Source organism: Odontesthes bonariensis, chromosome 6 (genome assembly GCF_027942865.1).
Source record: "Odontesthes bonariensis isolate fOdoBon6 chromosome 6, fOdoBon6.hap1, whole genome shotgun sequence".
In the NCBI taxonomy this organism is placed as follows: Eukaryota; Metazoa; Chordata; class Actinopteri; order Atheriniformes; family Atherinopsidae; genus Odontesthes; species Odontesthes bonariensis.
Window position 1 is genome coordinate 15,953,726 of NC_134511.1, and position 21,956 is coordinate 15,975,681.

Here is a 21,956-nt window from a genome sequence, read left to right on the forward strand (position 1 = left end):
GGAAATGGAGCAGTTTACCTCTTGGAACTGATCTCCTTTTATGAAAGAAAAACAACAACTACTGCCAGCCGGGCCTGGCTTTCATTAAAACATCTCCCCCTAAAGGATTGGATAATATCCATGGCAACTGGTAATGTCTCATGACAGTTGTTGTTCTATTGGTGAAAAGTAGGACTGATAAAGCCAGAGCTGAATCCAGGGAATCACTGGTTACAAAACTTACACATCAGATTTTATACAAGCATATTTAAGGTTGCATAAGTGGATTCATAACAAAAAAAAAAAGAAGACAAAAGATGAGCTGGTTCCAGATTTTTAGGATGACGGAGGACTGTAAGTCACCCATAAGGAGGAAGGAAGAAGGAAAAGTGTTTGTCAGCATTGAGCAATGTGACACAAGCTGAAAAATAGTTTAATGTGCACAACAAGTTTGTGAGAACTAGGCCGAATCAGCTATTCTTGACATGTGTGTACTGGCATGTCTGAAAGTAGGTCTTCCAAATACACAAGCTTCTCAAAAACAAATGCCTGTGGATTTAATCAATTATAGCTTCAGAGTATTCGGATCACTTGCCCAGAAGTGATGCAACACTTGACCAACACCAAGTTCCCTCCTCTGCAGTAAATTTCCCAGTTTGTTTAGTACTTTTGGAACTTTTCTTTGCCCTTGTTTTCCCGTCTAAATTTATAAAGCACGGACTACTTCTGAATAGCCTACTTTCTACTCTTATCAAGGAAAGTTTCAGTCTCAACCGAGAGCAGCGGTCACATGAAAAGAGAAAGAACTTAAAAGGCAAGCTCACACTCAAACACACTCACGAGGTGACATTAAGAGGAAGGATGGAGAAAGAGGAACGACATGCTGGTCTGAATGGCCAGTCAGTGCTACTCAGTGATGAGATAAAAAGAAATAAAAGGGATATGAAAAGAATGACCAAGTCCAACCTATCAGTGTGCAAAGACTACAGGTGTCAGCATAGATTTGATGTATTCAAGAAAGGCGTTTCCATTCTTTGTGTTGCTGCGAGACAGCGTTGTTTACCTGCAGCCCAGTGTGGTCTGCAGCAGGGTGGTGATCCCCACGCAGAAGAAGATGGTCCCTATGAGCTGACTGGTGGCCCACTGATCAAAGCCGACGCACATCGCTTCAACGAGGAGGAACGGCACCGCAATAGTTCCACTGAAACATGTCAAGTAGTGCTGGAAAGACAAGAGGCCACAGGGTCAGGGTGCATATACGCATGTGTGTCCCTTGAATTGGCGTGGCACGATTCTACTGTCACCATAGCTACACCCTTTTGGGATCTTTCTACTACATCTGATTATCATTTAAAACTTTCTGCATCTTTTACCCACATTCTCTCGCCACAACATTAAAACCACTGACAGGCATCCTGGTACTCACATGGGTTTTACATAAATACTCGCAAACGACCTAAAAAAAAAATTACTTTTATTACAGTAACAGCCTCCCCCAGCAGGACAGCAGAGAGCCCTGCAAACACTGCTTTGAAAGGCTTCAGAGTACCTTTTCAAGCAAAGCAGTGCCAAAGCCGATTTATGGCTGGTACTAGAGTCTCTTCTGAGTTTGTTCTAGCCAAGAACTGGTTTGATCTTCCCAAGCAGGGAGCCACTACATCATGAAGTCAATTTAACCGTCTCATAAATACATGTTTGGGGAGGCAGTTTACCTTAACAAAAACAAAAAGAGATTATAGTGTTTGTCACATTGTCCTAACATACCTCATGCCTCAATATAATCAGTCTAGTTTCTAAATGAATGTTTTAAACAGTTGGTGGTTGTGAGCACAAACCGGTGTTTCTAAACAGTAACTAGAGTTTAGGAGCAGTAATACAAGCAGGATTTATAAATGCCTTCTCCAGTGGGATCCACAAAACTGGTTTTATAAAAAAAAAACAAAAAAAAAATCCCAATGTTGATAAGAATGACTGAAAAACAAACATTTAAAAATTGCCCAAAAGCAAAACAGGAGCAAGTACTTTGGAGGTGGAAACAGAAATAACTGGCTCCCAAATTGGGATCTGGTTGCGAACCTGAACTTGAACCGTACAAGTGGAAAAACAGGTGTTCATTCAGCTTCCAAATTCCCCTGATACTGATGGCATCTGTGGGAATCCACACACAATCCCAACCCACAAGGCCCTAAGGATCTATCGCTACCAAACACTTCAGGACACCCAAAGATGTTCTTTGTCCACAACCTGTCAATATCAGGTATGTGGTCCCATTTTATAACTGATCTGTGCATCTTTGGTTGTCCATCACTTTTTGCTGTTAAGCATAATTCACAAAAGCGTCATTAAAACTTTGACAGCAGTTCACCTTTAGATGAAATCACCTTTTAAATAGCTGTAACGGTCCCTTGACTCCCTGATCCTTATGACTCATTGTGTCTATAAGCCAGGCAGCAGGTATGAAAATTAAGTAGCACTCTAACCTCGCTACACCTGGTTTGGATTTCTCCCCCATGTGGGGGTAACTTCTGTTTCTATAGGAAGCCAAACCCTTTTTAAACAAAGGCAGCTGATGAGAACAAAATCCTCCTTAAAGACTTTGAACTGTAGGTAGCTTAGATGTAAATGGCGGTTTATCCTGCTTGGTGGTTTAGAGATTCATTTCTTCATCTTTACCCGGCAGCATTTGCCGTTTCTCCTCCACAATTTTGATAAATTTATGTATTTAGCGTCAGTAACGGAGATAAAAGTTACAATTACAGTGTGGCGTTTGTAGGGCTTTGTGTTCGACTTGGTGACCTGTATCATACACTTCAGATATGAGCGCTTTCATGCAGTGACTAAGGGATTGAGGGAGTTGAGACATGTCAAAAGTCCAGTGTCAGACACAAACGCAGTGTGTTTCACCATAATGACCACACAGTGAGGGCATTATCTTCAAGAACCACCAGCATGATGACTACTGGGAGCAAAATCCTATTTTTGTCTGTCGTCCTTCTGTGTAATGAGTACTGCGAATGGCGGGAGGAAAAGTACTGAACCGAGGTTGCGTAGAAAACAACAATCTACACATCCGAGGTTTGAATAGACATGTGTAGGTGGTGTTTTTTCAATTAATCCATGTGTAGATTTACCTGTAAGCCTAAGAACACACACAGGTACCAGGGTGGGGTGTCCTCAATGGTATAGATCATATCCATCCTCCTTGCATCGATACTGTCTGTGCTGTCAAGCGTCTCAGATATTGAGCTCTATGTACACAAAAACATTAAAAACAACATGATTGATATCTTGCTTTGACTTGTTTATCTTGTCTTGTATACTTTGCTTTGTGTTAACGTCACAGTAAGGCATCACGGATTAAATTATAGAAAGAAAATACAGGAAAATAGGAAAAGAATGTTAAATGTGCATGTTGGAACGGCAGTCATGATGATGCCTGAATTCAAGGAATGAATAAATAGAAGATTATGAGATAAAGTGAAACACATTATGCTCCCTGAAAGAAAAATGCACTGTCATAGTGACAGGGAGAAAAGGGCACAAAAGAGGAAGATTGTTCAGTCAGTCTCCGATTCACATCTCATCAGCACCTTTCTGCACACGTTTCTGTCTTTGGTATTTTCAAAGAGAGAAAATGAGGCGAGCTGAGAGACTATGAACAAAAACCTTCTTATAAAAATCTGGGATTTCTTTTGTGGCCTAAAGCTTCATGATGTTACCAACTGGATGAGGTGAAATCTTACTGCCAATTTACAAATCAACACATAAATATACTGACCGAGTCACTGCACATCTATTTAAAAACCTTTGTGGCTTTATCCGCACCCTGCTGTAGCTCCAACATGACTGCTACTGTTGAGGTTAATCATCAGAACCAGTTGATCAGTGAGCAAGATATTTCAAACAAGCTTGAACAAGGGACACAAAAAACTAAACGTCTCACATTTAATTGCTTACAGGTCACTCTGTGTGGGGAATCTTCTGTGATTACCATTTCATTTCAGAAATTTATCCTAAAACTCTCTTAGTTTGGACAGCAAACCACTAATGAAACAGAGAGAAGTTGGCCAGAGCAGGAAACTGCAGCTTTTGTCACCACAGTAATGGTGTCATCTGCCCGTTCCACGCTGGGTTTCGACTCCTTACACAAAATTCACAAGAAATAATGCAGCATGTCATCGCAGTTCACTTTAAAATGTCAATGACTCCTTTCACAGAGGCACACTTTATGCTCCCTCTCAGCTGGGAACATACAGGGGGGCTTTTATTGTCACAGGGAGAGCCAAGACCACAGCTGGCACAGTCATTTGAGACGACATTCTTTGATAAATAGAAACCAGCGGCTCTTTTGACAAAACGTTATGTTACTAAACCACACTTAGATAAGTTAAAGGATGTGGGGCAAAGGAAAAAAAAAAGAAAGAAAAGAAAAAGACACTTAAAGTACGGTGAAGACTGCGGTTATGGAATAACAGTATCATAACAAGTACAAGCCTATGAGTAAGCATTTTTAACCACGTGACTTTGTCTCAGTGTGTTCTTTTCAAACTGCAAACTAACACTTGTCAGGTCACTTTGGATTGTGTTTCACTTCTATGTTTTTACTCTCAAGTTACCTTTTCAGCTACTTGATTATCCTTAGTGTAGATGGCCATCAGCTCGGTGTTCTCAGTGTCTTGGTCTCCACTGGCACTGTTTACTCCATTTACTACCACCTAAACACACAAACGCACACAATTTAGTGTGAGGCAGTTTGTGCAATCACAGCTTGCCGAAGCATGTTGGCCAACCACTGTGGGCACCTGTAGGGCAGAATGAGGATGTAAGCTCTGACAAATTGTCAGCTGACAAAGCCACAAGAAAAGACAGACATGCTGACAGCCTATAAAAGTGTAAGTCTAAGCGTTACGCTGTGTGAAAGAACAGAAATACAAGGCCAATTCTCCGACGAATTGTTAAACAAACTAAACGTCCTGGACAGGAACATGCGCTTCCTGATTTATGCAAACTTGTCATCAAGCAAACCAATTTCTTCGTGAGTGTAAGCATGGGCTACGTGCGAGTGTGTGTTTCTCTAAAATGTGTTTTCAGTGTGTCCCTGTCGTTTCAAAAAATACATGAGAAGCCCTTTTCCTGCCTGAAAGACGACACACAAACTGATGAAAGTACAGTCATCCATCCGCCCACCCGAATCTGCCGTTACGTTGCAGTTCAGAAGAGGGTTTCAAAGACGAATCTTTGAAGCTCAGTCCTGAAAGTTAGCTCTAAGGCAGGGGTTGGCAACCCGTGGCTCCAGAGCCGCGTGCGGCTCTTTCATCCTTATGCTGCGGCTCCGCGTGGCTTGGGAAAATAAATTAAAAAGTATCCCATTGAAGTGTATTTTATTTGTGTTCGTTCGTTTTTTTTTATTTTATTTATTGTAGTTCTAAATTGGAAGATTATTGTGATCTTGAAATATTAAAATAAAATGATATTTGATTATTTTTCGTCGCTCAAAATATGTGCAATATATTCCTGCCAAAATGCCTTTGCATTTATCGAGACCCCATGTAGGCCAAGTATGGAGAAATGTAAGAAAAGAAAGATATCTGAAGAAAATAGAACATTTAATGATGCCTGGGCAGATTAATTTGCCTTTACCTCTGATGAGAGTGGCTTACCAGCATGCCTAATTTGTGGTGAGAAAGAGACCTTTAACTCGGCGTGTTTTTTTTTTGTTTCAAATCATTATTTTATTTTTTTATTAATTTCAAAATGTTCAAAATGTGTTCACTACATAAATAAAATTTCATTTTCTGTGTAGCACTTCATGGATTTAGTTTTCGTTACACAAAGCGTAAAGGTAAAAAAAACAATATCTTCATTTTAGACGCCAAAAAGTATTTGCGGCTCCCAGTGTTTGCTTTTCCGTGGAAACCGGGTCCAAATGACTCTTTTGAGTGTTAAAGGTTGCCGAGTCGCCGACCCCTGCTCTAAGGAAAACATTTTTCACACGCAAACAAACTGAAACAAAACTGATTCACAAAAGTATAGCAAAAGTAAACTAGGCAGCAGAGAGGGAATGCACGTATCAGCAGGGAAACAAGTATAGCCTCACAATGACTTAATTGGACAATTAAATTCAAAGGAAATGTCTGACTTCTAATTGAATTTCTTTTGTGTTCAACTGAACTGCACAAAATCTGTCAATAGAAACTCAAGCCATTTATTTTTCTAAAGGAAACCAGCAGACTTTAAAGGACCAGCATCTTTTAAAACGGTGCCGTACGCAAATTCTTTCCTTCTGTTTGCATTCGTGTAGTCTGCGTTTCTAGAAGGCTGATGAGTGCAAGTTAGCTGGCTTGTTAGATCTGTTTGGATGCACATCAGCCTCTGAGGATGTTCTCGGGCTCTTAAGCTGCTAAATGTCCACACTGTGTCAATCATTTGGTTGTGAGTGAAGTTCTTAAGAGGGGCGACAGTGACGTAAAAAACTTAAACTGTGACACCAGAAAAGAGTCTCGTAAAACTGCTGAACCCAGATTTGTTTTCTTTGTGGATTTACTGCTTTGATAAAAGTCAATGATAGCACCTCAACGTGACATAATTATATAATCTAAAACATGAATCTGCAAAGTACCATCAATTAGAGTACTTCACTTCTTTAATGTTGTGACCTGCTAGTGAAGTTATAAAACTTCTCTTGGGAGGTCACAAGGTGTTTCCTGGCCAGATGAGATGCATAATCCACCCCTGTTGGCGAGTACTACTTCAGAAATCCTCCAAAGGAAGATGCTCAGGTGCCTGAGCAAATTCTGTTTTAAACAACAAAGCTCCCTCTGAATACCATCCATCTCTAGGAGAGAGCCCCATCATCCTCTCTGCTGCTGCAGTGAACATACATGTGCTCCATTTCATCCCTAATACCTCAGCTCATTTGCACCACTGGATTTGTTTAAAAAAAACAAACAAAAAAAACAAAAAAACAACAGAGGTGTGTTTTTGTGTGATTTGACTCAGATAATGTTGCCCTGTTACCAACCTGCCTAGTGATCCACATGAAGCCGCAGCCTAGTGTCAAGAAGACAAACAAAGGAAATGGACGGGACCCTAAATGTGTATGAAGAGGACTGCTCGGTGTGGTTGACCACTCAAACAAATACAGTAACAAAGGCAACAAAATCAGTTTCAAGCATGTGCATGTGAGTCAAAGAACAGAAGAGAGTTTATGGGCGTTGGGAAAAGAGGACGGTTATTAGGCTGTGTGCAAACCCATCTTTGTCATTTCTTTTGTACGAGCTTGTTGTTTTTCCAAACTGTCTGGTTTCATCTCCATGACAACTTCAAATGACTACATCAAACAGAGCTACGTACCGGAATAGGGTAGAAGTCTGCGCCATGTTTGCCCTCCTCTTCATACTTTCCACCCTCGCTGCTGCTGTCCATTGATTTGGAGGTGGTGTTCTTCCCCACGCCCATCTTTGCGTCCGTAATGTCGTCCTCTTGCTCAGTCCCTCCTGGATCTTGCTCTGATGTTAACACTGCGGATGAATCCTTCAGTCCAATGACATCATCCAGGAGTGTCTCACCTGCTTAGAGAAAAACAAACACACAGACAAACAGATTTATATATTGATCCTCGTAAAGGCGTCCAATATCCTAATCTCACTGTGAAGGTCTGAGAACATCAGAGGCAGCCAGGTCGTACTTCTTGTTGATCAGTTCACACAAAAACTTATTTATCGGCTAAAAAAAAGTATTCAATGTGTGGAATATGATTGTACAAATAGCTATATTTGCCTCTTTTTTCCACACCACACCCTTTCAGTTCTCTTTTCATCAGATGCAGGTGCTCCTGGTTGCTACAGATAAAAAAATCCCTTTGAAAGATTCTTGATCAGCTAATCACGTAGTCATCGAGTTTCCTAATTCCTGTCCAACTGTTTAAGTCGTTTTTCAGATGGAAATGTCAGGAAAGAACAGATTCCAACTCCTCAATTACGAGGATTTGCTGATTTTCTTTGTCTATATGCTTTTTTGGACCGTCAGTCAGACAAAAACAACAATCAAAGAGATGCTACAACAATAATAAAAGGTCATCAATCATTATTTGTGAACTCTAACTGGCCAGGCAGTTAATAAATTGATCAAGATATGTATCAGTGAATAAAATGATCCTTTGTTGCAACATAAACCATTTGAGAAATGATTTGGGCACTAAAATGAGCTCAGTTGGGAAGTTCAACACTGTTGCCAACCGATCACTGACTGATAGACACAAAAAGAGGGGAAGGCAGAGAGAGAGGAGAGATTATGAAAAGGGTTGTGAAAGAGGAGGGAGAAAGAAAGCAAAGATAAATAACAGTTGGGAGGTGATTAAGAAAAAAAAACAAAAGCAGCAGAGGCAGAAAGAGGAATGTCAGTTTGTTCTATCAGGCGTGGGGAGGTTGTTCCTAGGTCCTGGTGTTGTGTCAACTTCAGTGAAGTTCATCTGCACCATCCTCTTTCTCACCATTTTGGCTCACATACCTCATAAAACAGTCGGTTTCTTTCGTTAAATTTTCCGCCACGCACTTAGTGCACTGGAACCAACGGAAAGTAAGATGAAATGTTGCCATGGCGTCACGTTCTTGTTCCTGGTCGATCGTGAGCCCAAAGTCATTCAAAACTGATTGTTTCTGTCGGACTCTGAGCGTGAGATGATAAGACTTATGATCTATTCAACCACTTCAAACGTGATACAAATATTCAGCGTTTTCATCTAAAGTTCATTGCATATCTTATAAAAAAAAGTGTCTTGAGGTTCCTGATCAAATAAAGCTGAACTTGCTGACTTGTATCAAATCAAGAGATTCTTTTGTGCACATTGTGTGAAAAGAAAACATTTTCCCTACAAATGACGGACAGTAAATTAAGCTCTGGGCTTCAGATAAACACGACACTGCAAGAGAAATCTTCAATACTACTGTTTGGATTTGAGAAAACTGGAAGGCTGCTGGTTTCAACTTGTTTACAAAAACTAGCAGCATCTTCGTGTTGAACTCATTAACCAAATAGAGCGAGTATACAAACCACATCCAATGGAATTAAACTGCATAATGCATGAATGCTCGGGGTCAGCCGAGTGCTGCAACACTCCAATGGAGCCACCTATAAATATTGATCCAGGCATCCAAACAAATTATTGTCATATTCATGGATCACAGAGGATTGTGTTTCCTTCTTCTCGCTCAACTCCAATACAAAGCTGCTGAATCATTCAAAGCAATTCATTTTATATTCAATTCTTCACTTGGAAAACAAGTTACCATACCAAGTTTGCTCTTCCTGATAAAAACATTGTTCTACCATTACGGCAATGTATCCCAAATCCATTTCTAAACGATTCATTTTCATCATTTCCTACAACTGACATTTGTCTGTGACGCTCATTTAAGTGCCATTTGGCAGCGAAAACATACATTAAAGGATGCAGCTCCTTTTTTTTTTTTTCTTTTTCCTTACATGAGTCACTTTGAGTTACTTTTACTGGAAATTAGTCCTATGTGGCGTTCGACTTTGTTGACTATGAGCTGCACGCTCATAATACCGGTTACTGAGTTTGTACTATGAGCAACACGAATATAAATACAGCCCATTTTAGAAGACTTTAGTTTTATCTTTACACGACAAACCCATTGGTTTTGCTGCGTTTACACAGCAGAAATAAAAATGATGATCTCATGGCCAATTCAAGTCTAGCTGGGGATCGCTGCATCCTCCGTCTCTCTACACGTTTGCTGCCAGCTCTCCTCTGCCAACAAGTATTAAATAATTTGTAAAATTTTAGGCCCCCCGCACCCTCCTGAGCCACTATCCCTGCTTGCAGTGTAAGATGTTGGGACAGGTGTAATACCTAGTTGACACATCCCATCACTCCTGTCAAGCTGGGCGGCTGGGAGCATCTGTGTGGAAGGAGCAAGAGAGAGGGAAAGAAGGAGGCAGTAGAAGAGGAGAGGATGAGAGCAAAGAGAAGAAGAGAAGGGGGAGGAGGCACAGAGGAGAAACACAGAGGGGGGTCAAGGATAAGGAGGAGGAGGGAGGTAAGACAAAAGTTAATTTGACAGATAGCATTTAATCACAAACAAAACGTATTAGTGTGACTGACGTGCTGATTAGAATTCAGATTATAAAAGGTGAAATGTGGCTGGAGACACCTGCATCAGACAGTGCCAGACATAACATGGAGCCTTTCATGAGAGTTAAAGGAGAGAAGACGAGATCCAGGAACGGGGCTTTATTTCTTTAGCTGACATGAGAAACTGATGGATAGACTTATAGCATCAATTTACATTTAACATATTTTTAGAGCACCAGCTTAACAATTAAAAAAAAAAAAAATCCTCTTTGTAGGGAGATTTGACCAATCAGATGTCATACAGTGATTAAGATAGCAGTTAGTCAAATGCAAACCACCAAAGGGCCACGAGGTGGGCTTTTTTCTAATACTACCAACTCGTATCTTCTTATTTCTTCCTGATAAAACCCTTTTGCATCCGTGGAGAATGACAATGACGGTGGAAGCTGTTGCTAAACTGTAGATGAAACACCTATCAGGAATGTTAGATTAAATACTAGTAACTCACAAACCTTAAGACCTCATTTAAGAATGAAATCATATTCTGTATACTTTCCTGAAGTATTGTACATGCCGCTTAATCACATCCTGTGGGCTGAATCCGGCCTGAATCTACTCATTTCTTGACTTTTGATCCCAACATACTCCCAAATTATGAACCATTGTCAAATATAATGTTCACCGAACTACAAAATTAAGACCCATGTGATAATAAACCACACTTTGTTTATAATGCTATATAATCACAAGTCATTTGTTATACTATTAAAGGAGAAGTTCACCCAAAATCAAACATGGATTCCTCGAGCCTGTGACGCCAATAATCCATCTATTTTTTCGTTTTGGAGATATCGACTGTACTGAACATAATGAAACTGGCTGGTACTTCACTTATGGAGCTCAAAGCACTAAAAACAACATTAACATATACAAAAGTTGTGGTTTTATGAAGCATCCATTTTCTTTCTACCTGCAGTAAAACAATTTAGCACAAACCATTAAAAAAAGAAAAAGAAAAAGGAATTGAACAGTTTTAAAGTATTTCAGCCCTTCATCACACCACCTTGGAGCGAGCACAAATCATTTCATACAAATGCATTAAAACCATCCTTACATCCCAGTACAATATAACTGCTTCAAAAGACTTTTCAGACTTCTGTTACACTTTCATCAACTCAATGAATTCTTGGCGCTTACATGATCAGGGAAAAATCTTTTGTGCCCGACAAAATTTTATGTAAACAAATCCTATAAGTTTGAGAGCAAAGTCGCACAGAAATTAGCCATCAAAATCAGCCGCTGTTTGATATATTTGTGCATCCCTAGTGAATCACATCTGAAAGAAAGTAACTTTGTTACTGGGAAGGAGACCTTAAAAATGCTATCTGCAGAGGAGAGGAGCATCTCTGGCTTCACTGATGTGACATTCGCGTCACCCATCAGTGACTTCACTGCCCTTTTGGAATCGTGGCGGCTTTCTTCTACATAACTAAACTAAATCCTGCAAATATCCATTGATGGGGGTAACACCCACCTCATCTACTGTTTTCTGTCATTTTCTGGTTATTTTGTCTTTGTGATTGTTCTTTTACGAGCTCAAAAGAGAGAAACTGCTGATGACTTTTTCCCCCAAAATTCTTTTGGAACCTTTAAGCACCACCAGAGCCACCAAGTTAAAGTGTATAGGCAAAGGTAGAAATTTCGACTGGTGACGCATCCAAAACGACGTAATAAATAAATGGTACAGCGGGCCAGAGGGAAAAAGCACATGTCTGATTTGGGTAGAACATTCCCTTTCAGTCGTATTTTAACTGGCAGAATTTGCACAGAGCACATGAAAACTGAGCGAATAATTGACCTGCGTGCTGACCAGCCTCTGGCTCTCACAGCACTGTGCATCAGCTGTGAGATGTGGAGTGTGACGGAAAGTATCCCCGCAGCCTCTGGGTGACTTAAGGTCTGATGATCCGTGCGCTAACGCCAGAAGAGCAACGCTGTTGTAGCGCGAAATCCTCTCTCACTTCGACTCATGTGTGTTTTCCTGTCTGCTGTTGACTAGGAATACGTCCACATACATAGACACAAACAAAACATCAGACAACCAGCAGAAAACAAGGGAGACATTGGGAACTAGAGCGAGAGAAGGGAGGGTGGAACCTGGTTATGCAACAGACGAGAAATCTGCAGTTTCATCAAAATAACTTCACACGTTGTGCGAAAGAAAATGTAGAAAAAGAAGCAGAGAAAGTGTGTGTTCGCTTGTGGGAGACAGGATCGAAGAGAGGTGGGGAAAAAGAGGGGAAAAGCAGAGAGGCGAAGAGGAACAACGATAACTGCTGCGGTAATTTTAACTCATCCCGGAATACACAGCCTGGTGGACACTTACCGCCTGGATCTATAACCATGGTAACCTGATCTGTGGCTCATACGCAGGCTTGAGCTGTGATGTGTGGGATTCCACAAGAGAAGGACGAGCCAGATGTTTGCGTTACTGGTTTCATTTAGCACTTAAACACTTTGAGAGTGTGCGATGCTGGTGGGGGCATCAATGTTTAGACTGTTCTGTACTATCCCTGCAGCATGACTCCAATCTGCCTCAAGATTTACAGTAGCTCCTTGTGTGCTTAAGAATATCAGTCATATCAGTCTTATAAAAGGCACAAGTCGGGGATACTTTTTTTTTCAGTTGTAGATCTTCATTAAGGACTAAAATCACAGTTGGTTACAACAAATGACTTTTATACCAATACGGATTAATCTGCCAATCACACGATTGATTGTTTTGTGTCAACACAACCAGATAATGATGAAAAAAAAAAAAAAAAAAAAGACTTAAGTTTCTCAAAGATGACCCCTTCAGATTGATGAGGAGGGTTTGGGAATAGTGTCAAACTTTTCTTTGAGCTTCCAACAGAGATTCAGATCGAAATGTAGATGCTAGATGCCAATGTTGGTGCTAGAAAATAAATAGTGGACTGTGCTTGTGTAGCACTGTTCTAGTCAGTCTGACCACTCAAAGCGCTTTCACACCACATATCACATATTTCCCCATTCACTCGCACGGCACGCTGCTATAACGCTCTGAAGGGTCTAGGACCAAAATACATCAGTGACCTCCTGACCCAGTATGAACCTTCCAGACCCCTCAGGTCATCTGGATCCGGTCTTTTATCAGTTCCCAGAGTCAGAACCAGACATGGAGAAGCTGCATTCAGCTTCTATGCTCCACATGTCTGGAACAAACTCCCAGAAAGCCTCAGATCAGCTGAAACACTCAATATATTTAAGTCCAGGTTGAAGACACACCTATTTTCAGCTGCATTTGAATAAAGCTCCAAATCTGAAGCTTGAGTTTCAAAACTTAATAACATTTTAACTACTGATTTTATCTATTGTTCTCATGTCTTCCTTTTGTTTAAATCTTAAATCATGCTTTTTATTTCTACCGTTTTAATGTCTTTGTAAGGCACTTTGAATCACCTTGTTGTTGATTTGTGCTATACAAATAAACTTGCCTCGCCTTACACACAGTGCTTTTTTGTTCATTCACACATATTCATATCGGTAGGCGACGTGAGTTTCAGTGTCTTGCCCAAGGACACTTCGACATGTGACCGGAGAAGCCTGGAGTCGAACCACCAACCTTCCGATTGGCGAGGCGACTGTAATTAAAGTGTGCATTTACAGGTTTGAGCTACTTTTTAAACAGATTTTAGATTTCAGGTTTTTTATGATTTCTTTTTTCTCTTGTGATTTCCTCCAGCTTAAGCTAAGTGTCCGTTTATCGTGTATTACTAAAAGGTATGAGAGCTAATAAGAACCTAAAACTAACAAAACAGCCAAATTATAAAAAAATAAAATAAAATAAAAAAAACATTTGAGGAAAGACAATTATGCCGACTGAGGACCGTACATTAACTTCATGAATCCCTGTACACTTTGACCTGGAAGGATAAAAACATAGTAGGACGTGTAAAGTTCTTCTAATCTATAAAATATTAACAGCTGGCGAGTCACATCCTGCTACAAACGCCGTTTATCGGTTTTTATACAGTTTCACAGATGTCACGTGATGCAGACAAACATCCTTTTTAGGATAAGCTGCTTTAAAGTTTCACAAGTTACATGTGGCGCCCCCCCCCCCCCCCCGAGTGGTTCCCATTTCACCACAGAAGGGAGAGAATGTAAAGCAGCAGCAAGGTCATGTTTACACTGGTGAGCTCCCTGCCAGTCGCGCAGAGGTGGACAGAGATAAGAGGGGTTTGTCTTAATAGCGACCACAGATGTTTCGAGACAGAAGGAATGAGAAGGCCCGCCGACCCATTTGTGCACCGAGCGTCTGTTAATACTTCTAAATGTGCCAAAGATAACCACAAATATGCCACCCTCCCCTTCCAGCTGATTTTATGAATGAATTCATAAGGAAAACGCAAAGCAATAAGAGTTGTTTTAAAAGCAGTCGCCCCCCTCCATTAAATATCTGTCCCAACACACTCAGTATTTTCAGTTTACAAGTCTGTGATAAATAATTTTTTTATTTTTAAATAATTGGAAAAAAAGTTATAAATCTTAATTTTCTAAGCCGGAAACTGCAAACTGACTTGACTAATGAACGACTGTCACCATTATTGACGATTCATTTTTTCCCCCTAATTTGAGCTAACACAACAGCGTGAAACGTCAGAGTGAAACTAAAATGCTTTTAAAAAGGACAAAATTAGTAGCCAAGTAAGCAAAAACGCCACATTTCAACCTTTCGCTTGGACAGATGTTTTTCCCCCGTCGATTTGAATGCTTTGACTACTTCCATAGTAACCAGCATCCAAACATTTAAATGTTTCAAATCAAATGCAAAACTTTCCTTTGCAGCAGTCTGCCTTCAGACCAAACTCACCCCTTACCACTCAGCAGTGTGTTTAGTTCAGCCTCAACAAATTTGATCAACGTTTTCTATTCTTATAAAGAAAAAAAAACCTCCATCAATGACTGAGCTGCCTTATTTTTAAGCATAAAGTATGTTTTACCACTACTTCATATAATTTGCTATTAATTTCCATGTTGGTTCTATTAAAAGAAGTGAAGCACTGGATGCAGTTTCCACTGAAATTTCTCAACACTCTCAGAGCAGCATATTGTTTATAAGAGCACATTTTGTGGTTCTAGGGCATAACCTGCCAGCACTACTATTAAACAGACAAGACAAAGCCAAAAGGCTCAATTAAAACAACTATTTCCTTGTTCTTTCTCTATTCACAATCCCGTTGAGCCGGTGCTGTATTCATTTCAGGCAGAGCATACTTGCCGTGTCATGCTGGCTCTCTGTTGCAAAAACAATTCATTCTTATCAGCCACACACAGATGCTGCCCATGCGTTAACACAAGATCAATTACAAAACTTACAAGAAGAATCACATGCCAGTATGCACCCCCCCCCCCAAAAAAAAAAGCCCCTCACATAACCACATGAGCACGTGTTGTGTGAGCTATTCTTGTTTTGTAACCTGAACATGTAATCCAAAGACTTCATTGACTTGCATGTGCAGAGGCACCTAGACTGCTGGAGGATTTGTTGTTACATATGCTGCTCAAATGTAGGCGATAACTATAAAAACAGGAACATTTTTTGCCCATTTAGCCAGAATCCCTTTTGTTTGCCTTTTTGTTTTGCAGCATGTGAGCAGACAGAAGTGCTGCGTCACTTCAGGACTTCTGGGGATCCACTTCAACTTTCTGCCTCCTTTTCCAAATGATGAAGCCACGAGAGGGATCAGCTCCGGAATATTCAACACACGAACACACATTTCAAATAGACCACAGCTGCACAAAATGAACTGTGAAAAACTGTTCCTCATCAACGACTTCCAGACTTGGTGTATGTGCAGATACGTTATTCAACATTCTGACTGGTCTGAAGCCTTTTAAGGGTTATGCACCAAGTTGACATCCATGGTGGGTTGGACGAACACAGTTCTCAATTAGTGAAACCAAAGAGGACAGAGATGCTCAGCCTTTGGCTGCATTTCCATCCTGTTCTCAAAGCAACGCACAGCGTGCCATCAGCAGCACACGAAAGAGAGAAGTTTCTCACATTTGTTCTCAGACAAGGTCTACTGAAACACTTCGTATAGGTTTGTTCGACCTCCCATTGCCTCAGGCATTTTTCCATTAAGCCCTGCAGGGATATAAATTGAAAGTATCCATTGTTGCTTGAAGTTGATGAAATCTTTTAAGCCTACATGAGCCAGACTCCCGCTGCTACTGGCTGTCACTTGTTCGCAAAGTTACCGTAGAGACTTCGCCCGGTCCCTCAACAGTTGGAATTATCAGCTGAAAATGCCCGACCCGAGACGTCAAACACACGAGTTTTTCAAGCAAATAGTTGGAAAGTGCATAAAAAGTGGGTCACCACAGAGGAAACGTTGTGATTGCACTGCATTAAAACACTTATACAAGTTTAAAGGCTGCATGTGTACCGACACATTTCAAACAGCAAAACTGGGTTACCTTTCAGTGATGCTCAGCAGCCTGTAATACAGAATTAAGATACTACACAGTGTGGTCTGCACCTCCAATTCAAGCCGATGTTCACAAACTTAATGCAGAGATGCAGCTTCATTTTGTTATTGATTAATCCACAGGTTCCTTTTTTTTTTTTATTCGTTGGCTTTGTCAGCTCGATGTCAGAAAATATTAGGAAACAGCTCTCAGACGGCTCGACTCTTCCTGGAACGCGGCCTGCTAATAGAGGCATTCAGTTCACTAAAGGACAATGTCACACTGGTGAGGCTGCAGTAACCATAGAAAACTTCATGCAATAGGGCTCCTCGAATGCTTTAAAGCTTTGACTGTTGCCATGGTAATCGACATTTTGAATCAGAATTTAAAAGCTTTGTTTTATAAATGGCTAACAGAAGGACACCAAACAAAATGCAGTAACTAAAATTATAAGCTATACGTCACTATTAATCATTTGGAGTTATTTTCAGAGGACATTTAATCTTCGTGTCACTGCTCTTATCCAACGTTCACTGCACTGACAGCATTATGGTGCCAAGTGTGCAACTCAGAAGCAACAACTGCTCAAGAAAGATGGTGAAAAATATCAAGCAACTGGATCCAGATGATCATCTGATATAACTCTGAAATACACAAGGTGAATCCCACAAAGTCGAGGGTCAGACATCTAAACTCAACACTTTAGCGGTTGTGTTTAATGCTGTTGCTTTAATGTTGGAGCTATAGAATAAAAACACACACACTCATACGCTACAGGAGAAGTTTTCAGCTTGACATGAAGCATGAAGGTGTAACAAGGGAGAGGACTGACAAAACAAATAAGGCCATGAAAGATACGGAGAGGCACGATATGACGACAGTCACTGAGACCGGGGTGGGCAGAGGACAGGAACCAATGACTGACTCACTGAACACAGTCCTCAAACACAAAGTGAGATCATGCAAGGGACCGAGTTACCAGACTGACCAAAGAAACACGACTTACACAGGACTGTTCTGTGATAATAAATTCAGCATGTTGGTTTATAGCCTGCTGATTGAATAACGGTTTCAAGCACTTTTAGCCTTAAGTTTGTATTTTTTCTTATTCCCTTGACCTGGTAACATTAATGTGGACGCACATCATTTTTAACACTTTGAACAGAGTTCCTAATGAGGATATAGGAGCAGACCTCACGTGGCACACTTCCAGCGGAACGAGACACAGAAAGCCAATTAGTAATCCTCTTTAGTGTGCTGCTACCAGTCCATTCATCATCTGTCAGGCTGCTGATTAAATTTTGATGAAACTTAGACATGATGTGGGTCAGTAGACGGTTCTGTTTTTTTTTTTTGTTTTTTTAAATTTATAATATAAACGGCTGACCTGAAGAAATGTCACGGGACTTAAAAAAAAGCTTCAAATGACGCACATTTTTCTTATTCTATCACTTATTGAAAAACGCTTTTCTGGGAGAAGGCTGCAGCCATTCTTTCTGTTCGTCATGAATGCTTTGCGGCATTGATTTCTTGATAACACAGTGAGTCATAGGTACGTAAGGTCAGAAATGCTAAAAGATCAAAATTGTTTTCCCTGGTCAAAACTCAATGCATTTCAAACTGACGGCGAAATATCTGCTGAGAATCTTCCTAAGATTGGCTTGAAGAAAAAAAACTGCTTTAATCATAACTAATGAACAAAATAGTTACCGAATGCTTTAAATCAACAAATCAGTTCAAAGACTAACTGGTTCAGTTGTGGAATGAAAAATCATATCACAACTTCTTCTCCGAGATGAAACTTCAGAGTCTATAAACAATTTTATTCTGGATTACTGCCCAGTCACCTGGGGCCTCATGTACAAAGACTTGCGTGGATTTCCTACTGAAACATGGCGTACGCTCAAACCCAAATGCCCTCCAACGTCGGATGTAAGAATATGTGCACACGTACCAATCCAAGCACATTTCGTTTGTACATCCCAATCAACGTGGAATTGAGCGCACATGTCGGAGCACCCGACTCCTCCCTGTCCATGCCCCTACTTAAATTTGCAAATCATATTTAAATGAGCCCTGCACCTGCGATTCCCCTCGCTGCAAAATCATAAAATAAAGAAAAAAGAATGAATAAGACGGGAAAAAATTTGAACTTTACGGAAAGCGAGATGTCGGTGCTACTTTCTGAAGTGGAGGCGCACAAAAATGTGTTCTTTGGCACGCTGTCCTCCTCCGGCATAAGCAGCAAACGCAAGAGGAGTGGGTGGGAGAGCCTGAGGCTGTCAATGCTGTGGGGTCTGAGAAGCCTCACAAGCAGAGGTGAAGAAGAAGTGGTCCAACATTAAGGTGGATGTGAAGCGGAGACTGGCTGCCCACCGCCGCAGTGTGGCCAAAACAGGCGGGTGGGGGGGTGACCGACTGTTTGAACAGAGAGTCGGTGCAACTATGGGTGACACTGCTCTTTGCCCACAGAGACGATCAGGGGCTTGTTAAAAAGATCTTAAAGGATAAGACCGTTTTTTTGACATTGGGCCCTTGATTTCACATTATAACATGATGTTCTACTCACCCCTGCTTGTTGTTGGTAATTTGGAGCTGTTCCGAAGATATTCGAGAGGCGTCTGGCTGCTCTCTTGAGATATTCGGCCATGAAACGGTTTCCTATGGGCAAGTTTATACAGGCACAAACTATGCTGTTTATAATTTATTAATTACTCTACACTGGCACTGATAATGTGGAGGTGCGTCGCTTACTTAAAAAAATCCGGGTTACTGTAATTTTGAATTTTTGTCGTAAAGTGGGTGTTACTGACGTCATCGTCGTGCTACTACCACAGACAGCCCACAGACCTGCTGCCTATTTATTCATTCGGCTAAAATTCAAAATTAGTAACCCGGATTTTTTTAAGTAAGCGACGCACCTCCACGTTATCAGTGCTAGTGTACAGTAATTAATAAATTATAAACAGCATAGTTTGTGCCTGTATAAACTTGCCCATAGGAAACCGTTTCATGGCCGAATATCTCAAGAGAGCAGCCAGACGCCTCGCGAATATCTTCGGAACAGCTCCAAATGACCAACAACAAGCAGGGGTGAGTAGAACATCATGTTATAATGTGAAATCAAGGGCCCAATGTAAAAAAACCGGTCTTATCCTTTAAGCTTAAGTTTAACCAGCAAAAAACAGCAAGAAACTAACTTTAACCACCGACTATGATCTTGTGAAGACGGGATAGAAACTGGGGGCGCGTCACGGGGAATAATATTAGGACAATTACACAATAAAGTTACTAAGAAGCCAGCCATCACACACAGTGCCACCTTGTAGTCTGTTCCCAACGATGCTGTTACTCAGAATGTATAAATCGTGCGTTGAACCACGGCACCTCGCCACAATGTTGGTTAATTGCATTTACGCATCACATATGATCTGTACATCGATCGAAAGAAAATGTTTCCTGTTAACATACAAATTCATCATGTGATGGCGCTTTTATAGCAATGTGTGTGCAGTCGATAGCTCCGATTACAAAACCGGCTCTCGCTTCAAATTGAGCTTTAATGTTGGCCTGTTCAACTGCATTGTATGCAAATTTGATATACGTGACTGAGATGCGGATAATTCTGTCCCACACGGCTGTCATGGCTTGGCTGGCACAGTCCCAATGGGTTGGCCAGCTCCCCCTGGAATGCCCCGGTTGGAACCCCAGTGTGCACATCACCTGTGAGCACAGGCAGCGCATGGCTCCTCGCTGTGTTGCGCTCCAACGACGGCCGCAGCTCTGCGCACAGTTCTAGTAAGATTTCCCTCAAAACAGCTAATGAGTCGCCATTATATGCCATCAAATCCTCTCTGTCTAGTGAAAACACGCTCTCTTCGAATTGCATCATTTGCAAAGTCTTCTAATACAGCTAAAGCAGCCATTGTTTTTAATGGTATGCATTACACCACTTTGCGCTGCTTTTATATCCACTCGTGTAATTGCAGACACATGGGTGTGTTAATTGTTTATCAGTATTAATTGTTCATCTATCTCAGATGTGCACATCACAGTCTGAGGACTAATTGTTTTCACATTTATTTATTATAACAGTTTCCCAACATCACCTTAGGTGTCGTCAAAGAATCAGCAGCTGCAGAAACGTGCGTACACCAGCCCTGAAGCTGCCGTGAGGCACCGCACATTTCCACGGTCTTTTCGCTCTTGATACATCTGATCGTTGACGTGAAAAAGGTGCGTATGCCACTATTTTGTGCGTACGCACGCTTTGTACATGAGGCCCCTGATCCACTTTGGTACCTTTAGATCAGGGGTGGCCAACCCGCGGCTCTTTGTCTGGTTTCATGCGGCTCTTAAGTTCATATCAAGTGATGGGTCATGCGCACAAGCATCGGCTCTGAGAGCCGGCTCTTTGTAGTGAATCAGAAGAGCCGCCGACTCCAAGTTTTTTTTCCATTCGCTGCTTAGGTTTCACTTTCAGTGCTCAGTCCCAGCTCTGGTTACGACAGAGCTTTGTTATGATTGGCCAGCATGGTGACCAGCATGTGGTATTCACGTGAGAATTAAGGAGTTTGGTTCTGGTTTTGGTTCTGTTCTGTGGATTTGTTTGAAATTTTTTTGTTCATTTGTCCAATAAAAAAGTTTAATTGAGGACATTATTAATGTTAGCTTGAGTTTGGTTCTGTTCTGTGGATTTGTTTGAAGTTTATTGTTAATTTGTGCAATAAAAAAGTTTAATTGAAATAAACAAATGTTAAAGTGGTTTTGTCACAGAATAAATGCAAAGAATTAGGCAATTATAAGGTCTCTCATAAAAACACTGAAAGCAAAAGGGTTTTCAACACATAAACCATGATTTATTTTTTTTTTTTTGCAAAGTTAAAAGGTAAATGATAGGCTACAAAAGATCCTAAATAAAGAGCCGTTCGGGAGTTGAAAGAGCCGGCTCTTCTTTGGGAGCCGAGTCAAAAGAGCCAAACTTCCCATCACTAACTAACACAGACTCTGTGGTATTTAGTAAATATAATAATAAATTTGAATCCACTGTGTACTTGTGTGTAACTTTATTAGCAGCGTCCTCCTGACGTAACATCCTCTCTGCCTCCTAACGCTCTCTGGTCGCTATGGTAACGCTTAAACATACCTTCAAAATGCAGCTTTCTTTTTCTTAGTGGTCACAGCCTCTTCTTCTGTCTCCTCACTGGGAAGAAGCTTTCCAAACACGCCTGTTTTTGACTCATTTTGCTCGGTTCGTGGGCTTAATATCAGCGTTGATGCGTCACGTGACCGAGACGAGAGCGAGTCAAGAACAGACGGATGGAACGGAGAGAATTCGGTCATTTTTCAAAAATAATGTGGCTCTTTGTGGTAACACAGTAAAAAA

General features: G+C 41.0%; 1 protein-coding gene across 5 annotated transcripts in view; it reads right to left on the minus strand.

Annotated features, from left to right (window-relative positions):
• slc23a2 (solute carrier family 23 member 2) overlaps positions 1-21,956 on the minus strand; it is a 47,535-nt gene that overhangs the window by 19,325 nt on the left and 6,254 nt on the right. For 2 of the 5 annotated variants that reach the window (XM_075467617.1, XM_075467615.1), the window contains exons 2-5: positions 7,333-7,550; positions 4,596-4,694; positions 3,111-3,227; positions 1,043-1,200 (exon numbers count right to left, since the gene is read on the minus strand). In XM_075467617.1, the coding sequence (XP_075323732.1) occupies positions 1,043-1,200; positions 3,111-3,227; positions 4,596-4,694; positions 7,333-7,437 (479 nt within the window). In that variant the 5' untranslated portion in view covers positions 7,438-7,550. Of the gene's footprint in view, positions 1-1,042; positions 1,201-3,110; positions 3,228-4,595; positions 4,695-7,332; positions 7,551-9,853; positions 9,903-21,956 lie in introns of all 5 variants that reach the window. The other 3 variants (XM_075467614.1, XM_075467613.1, XM_075467616.1) reach the window with 3 other exon arrangements.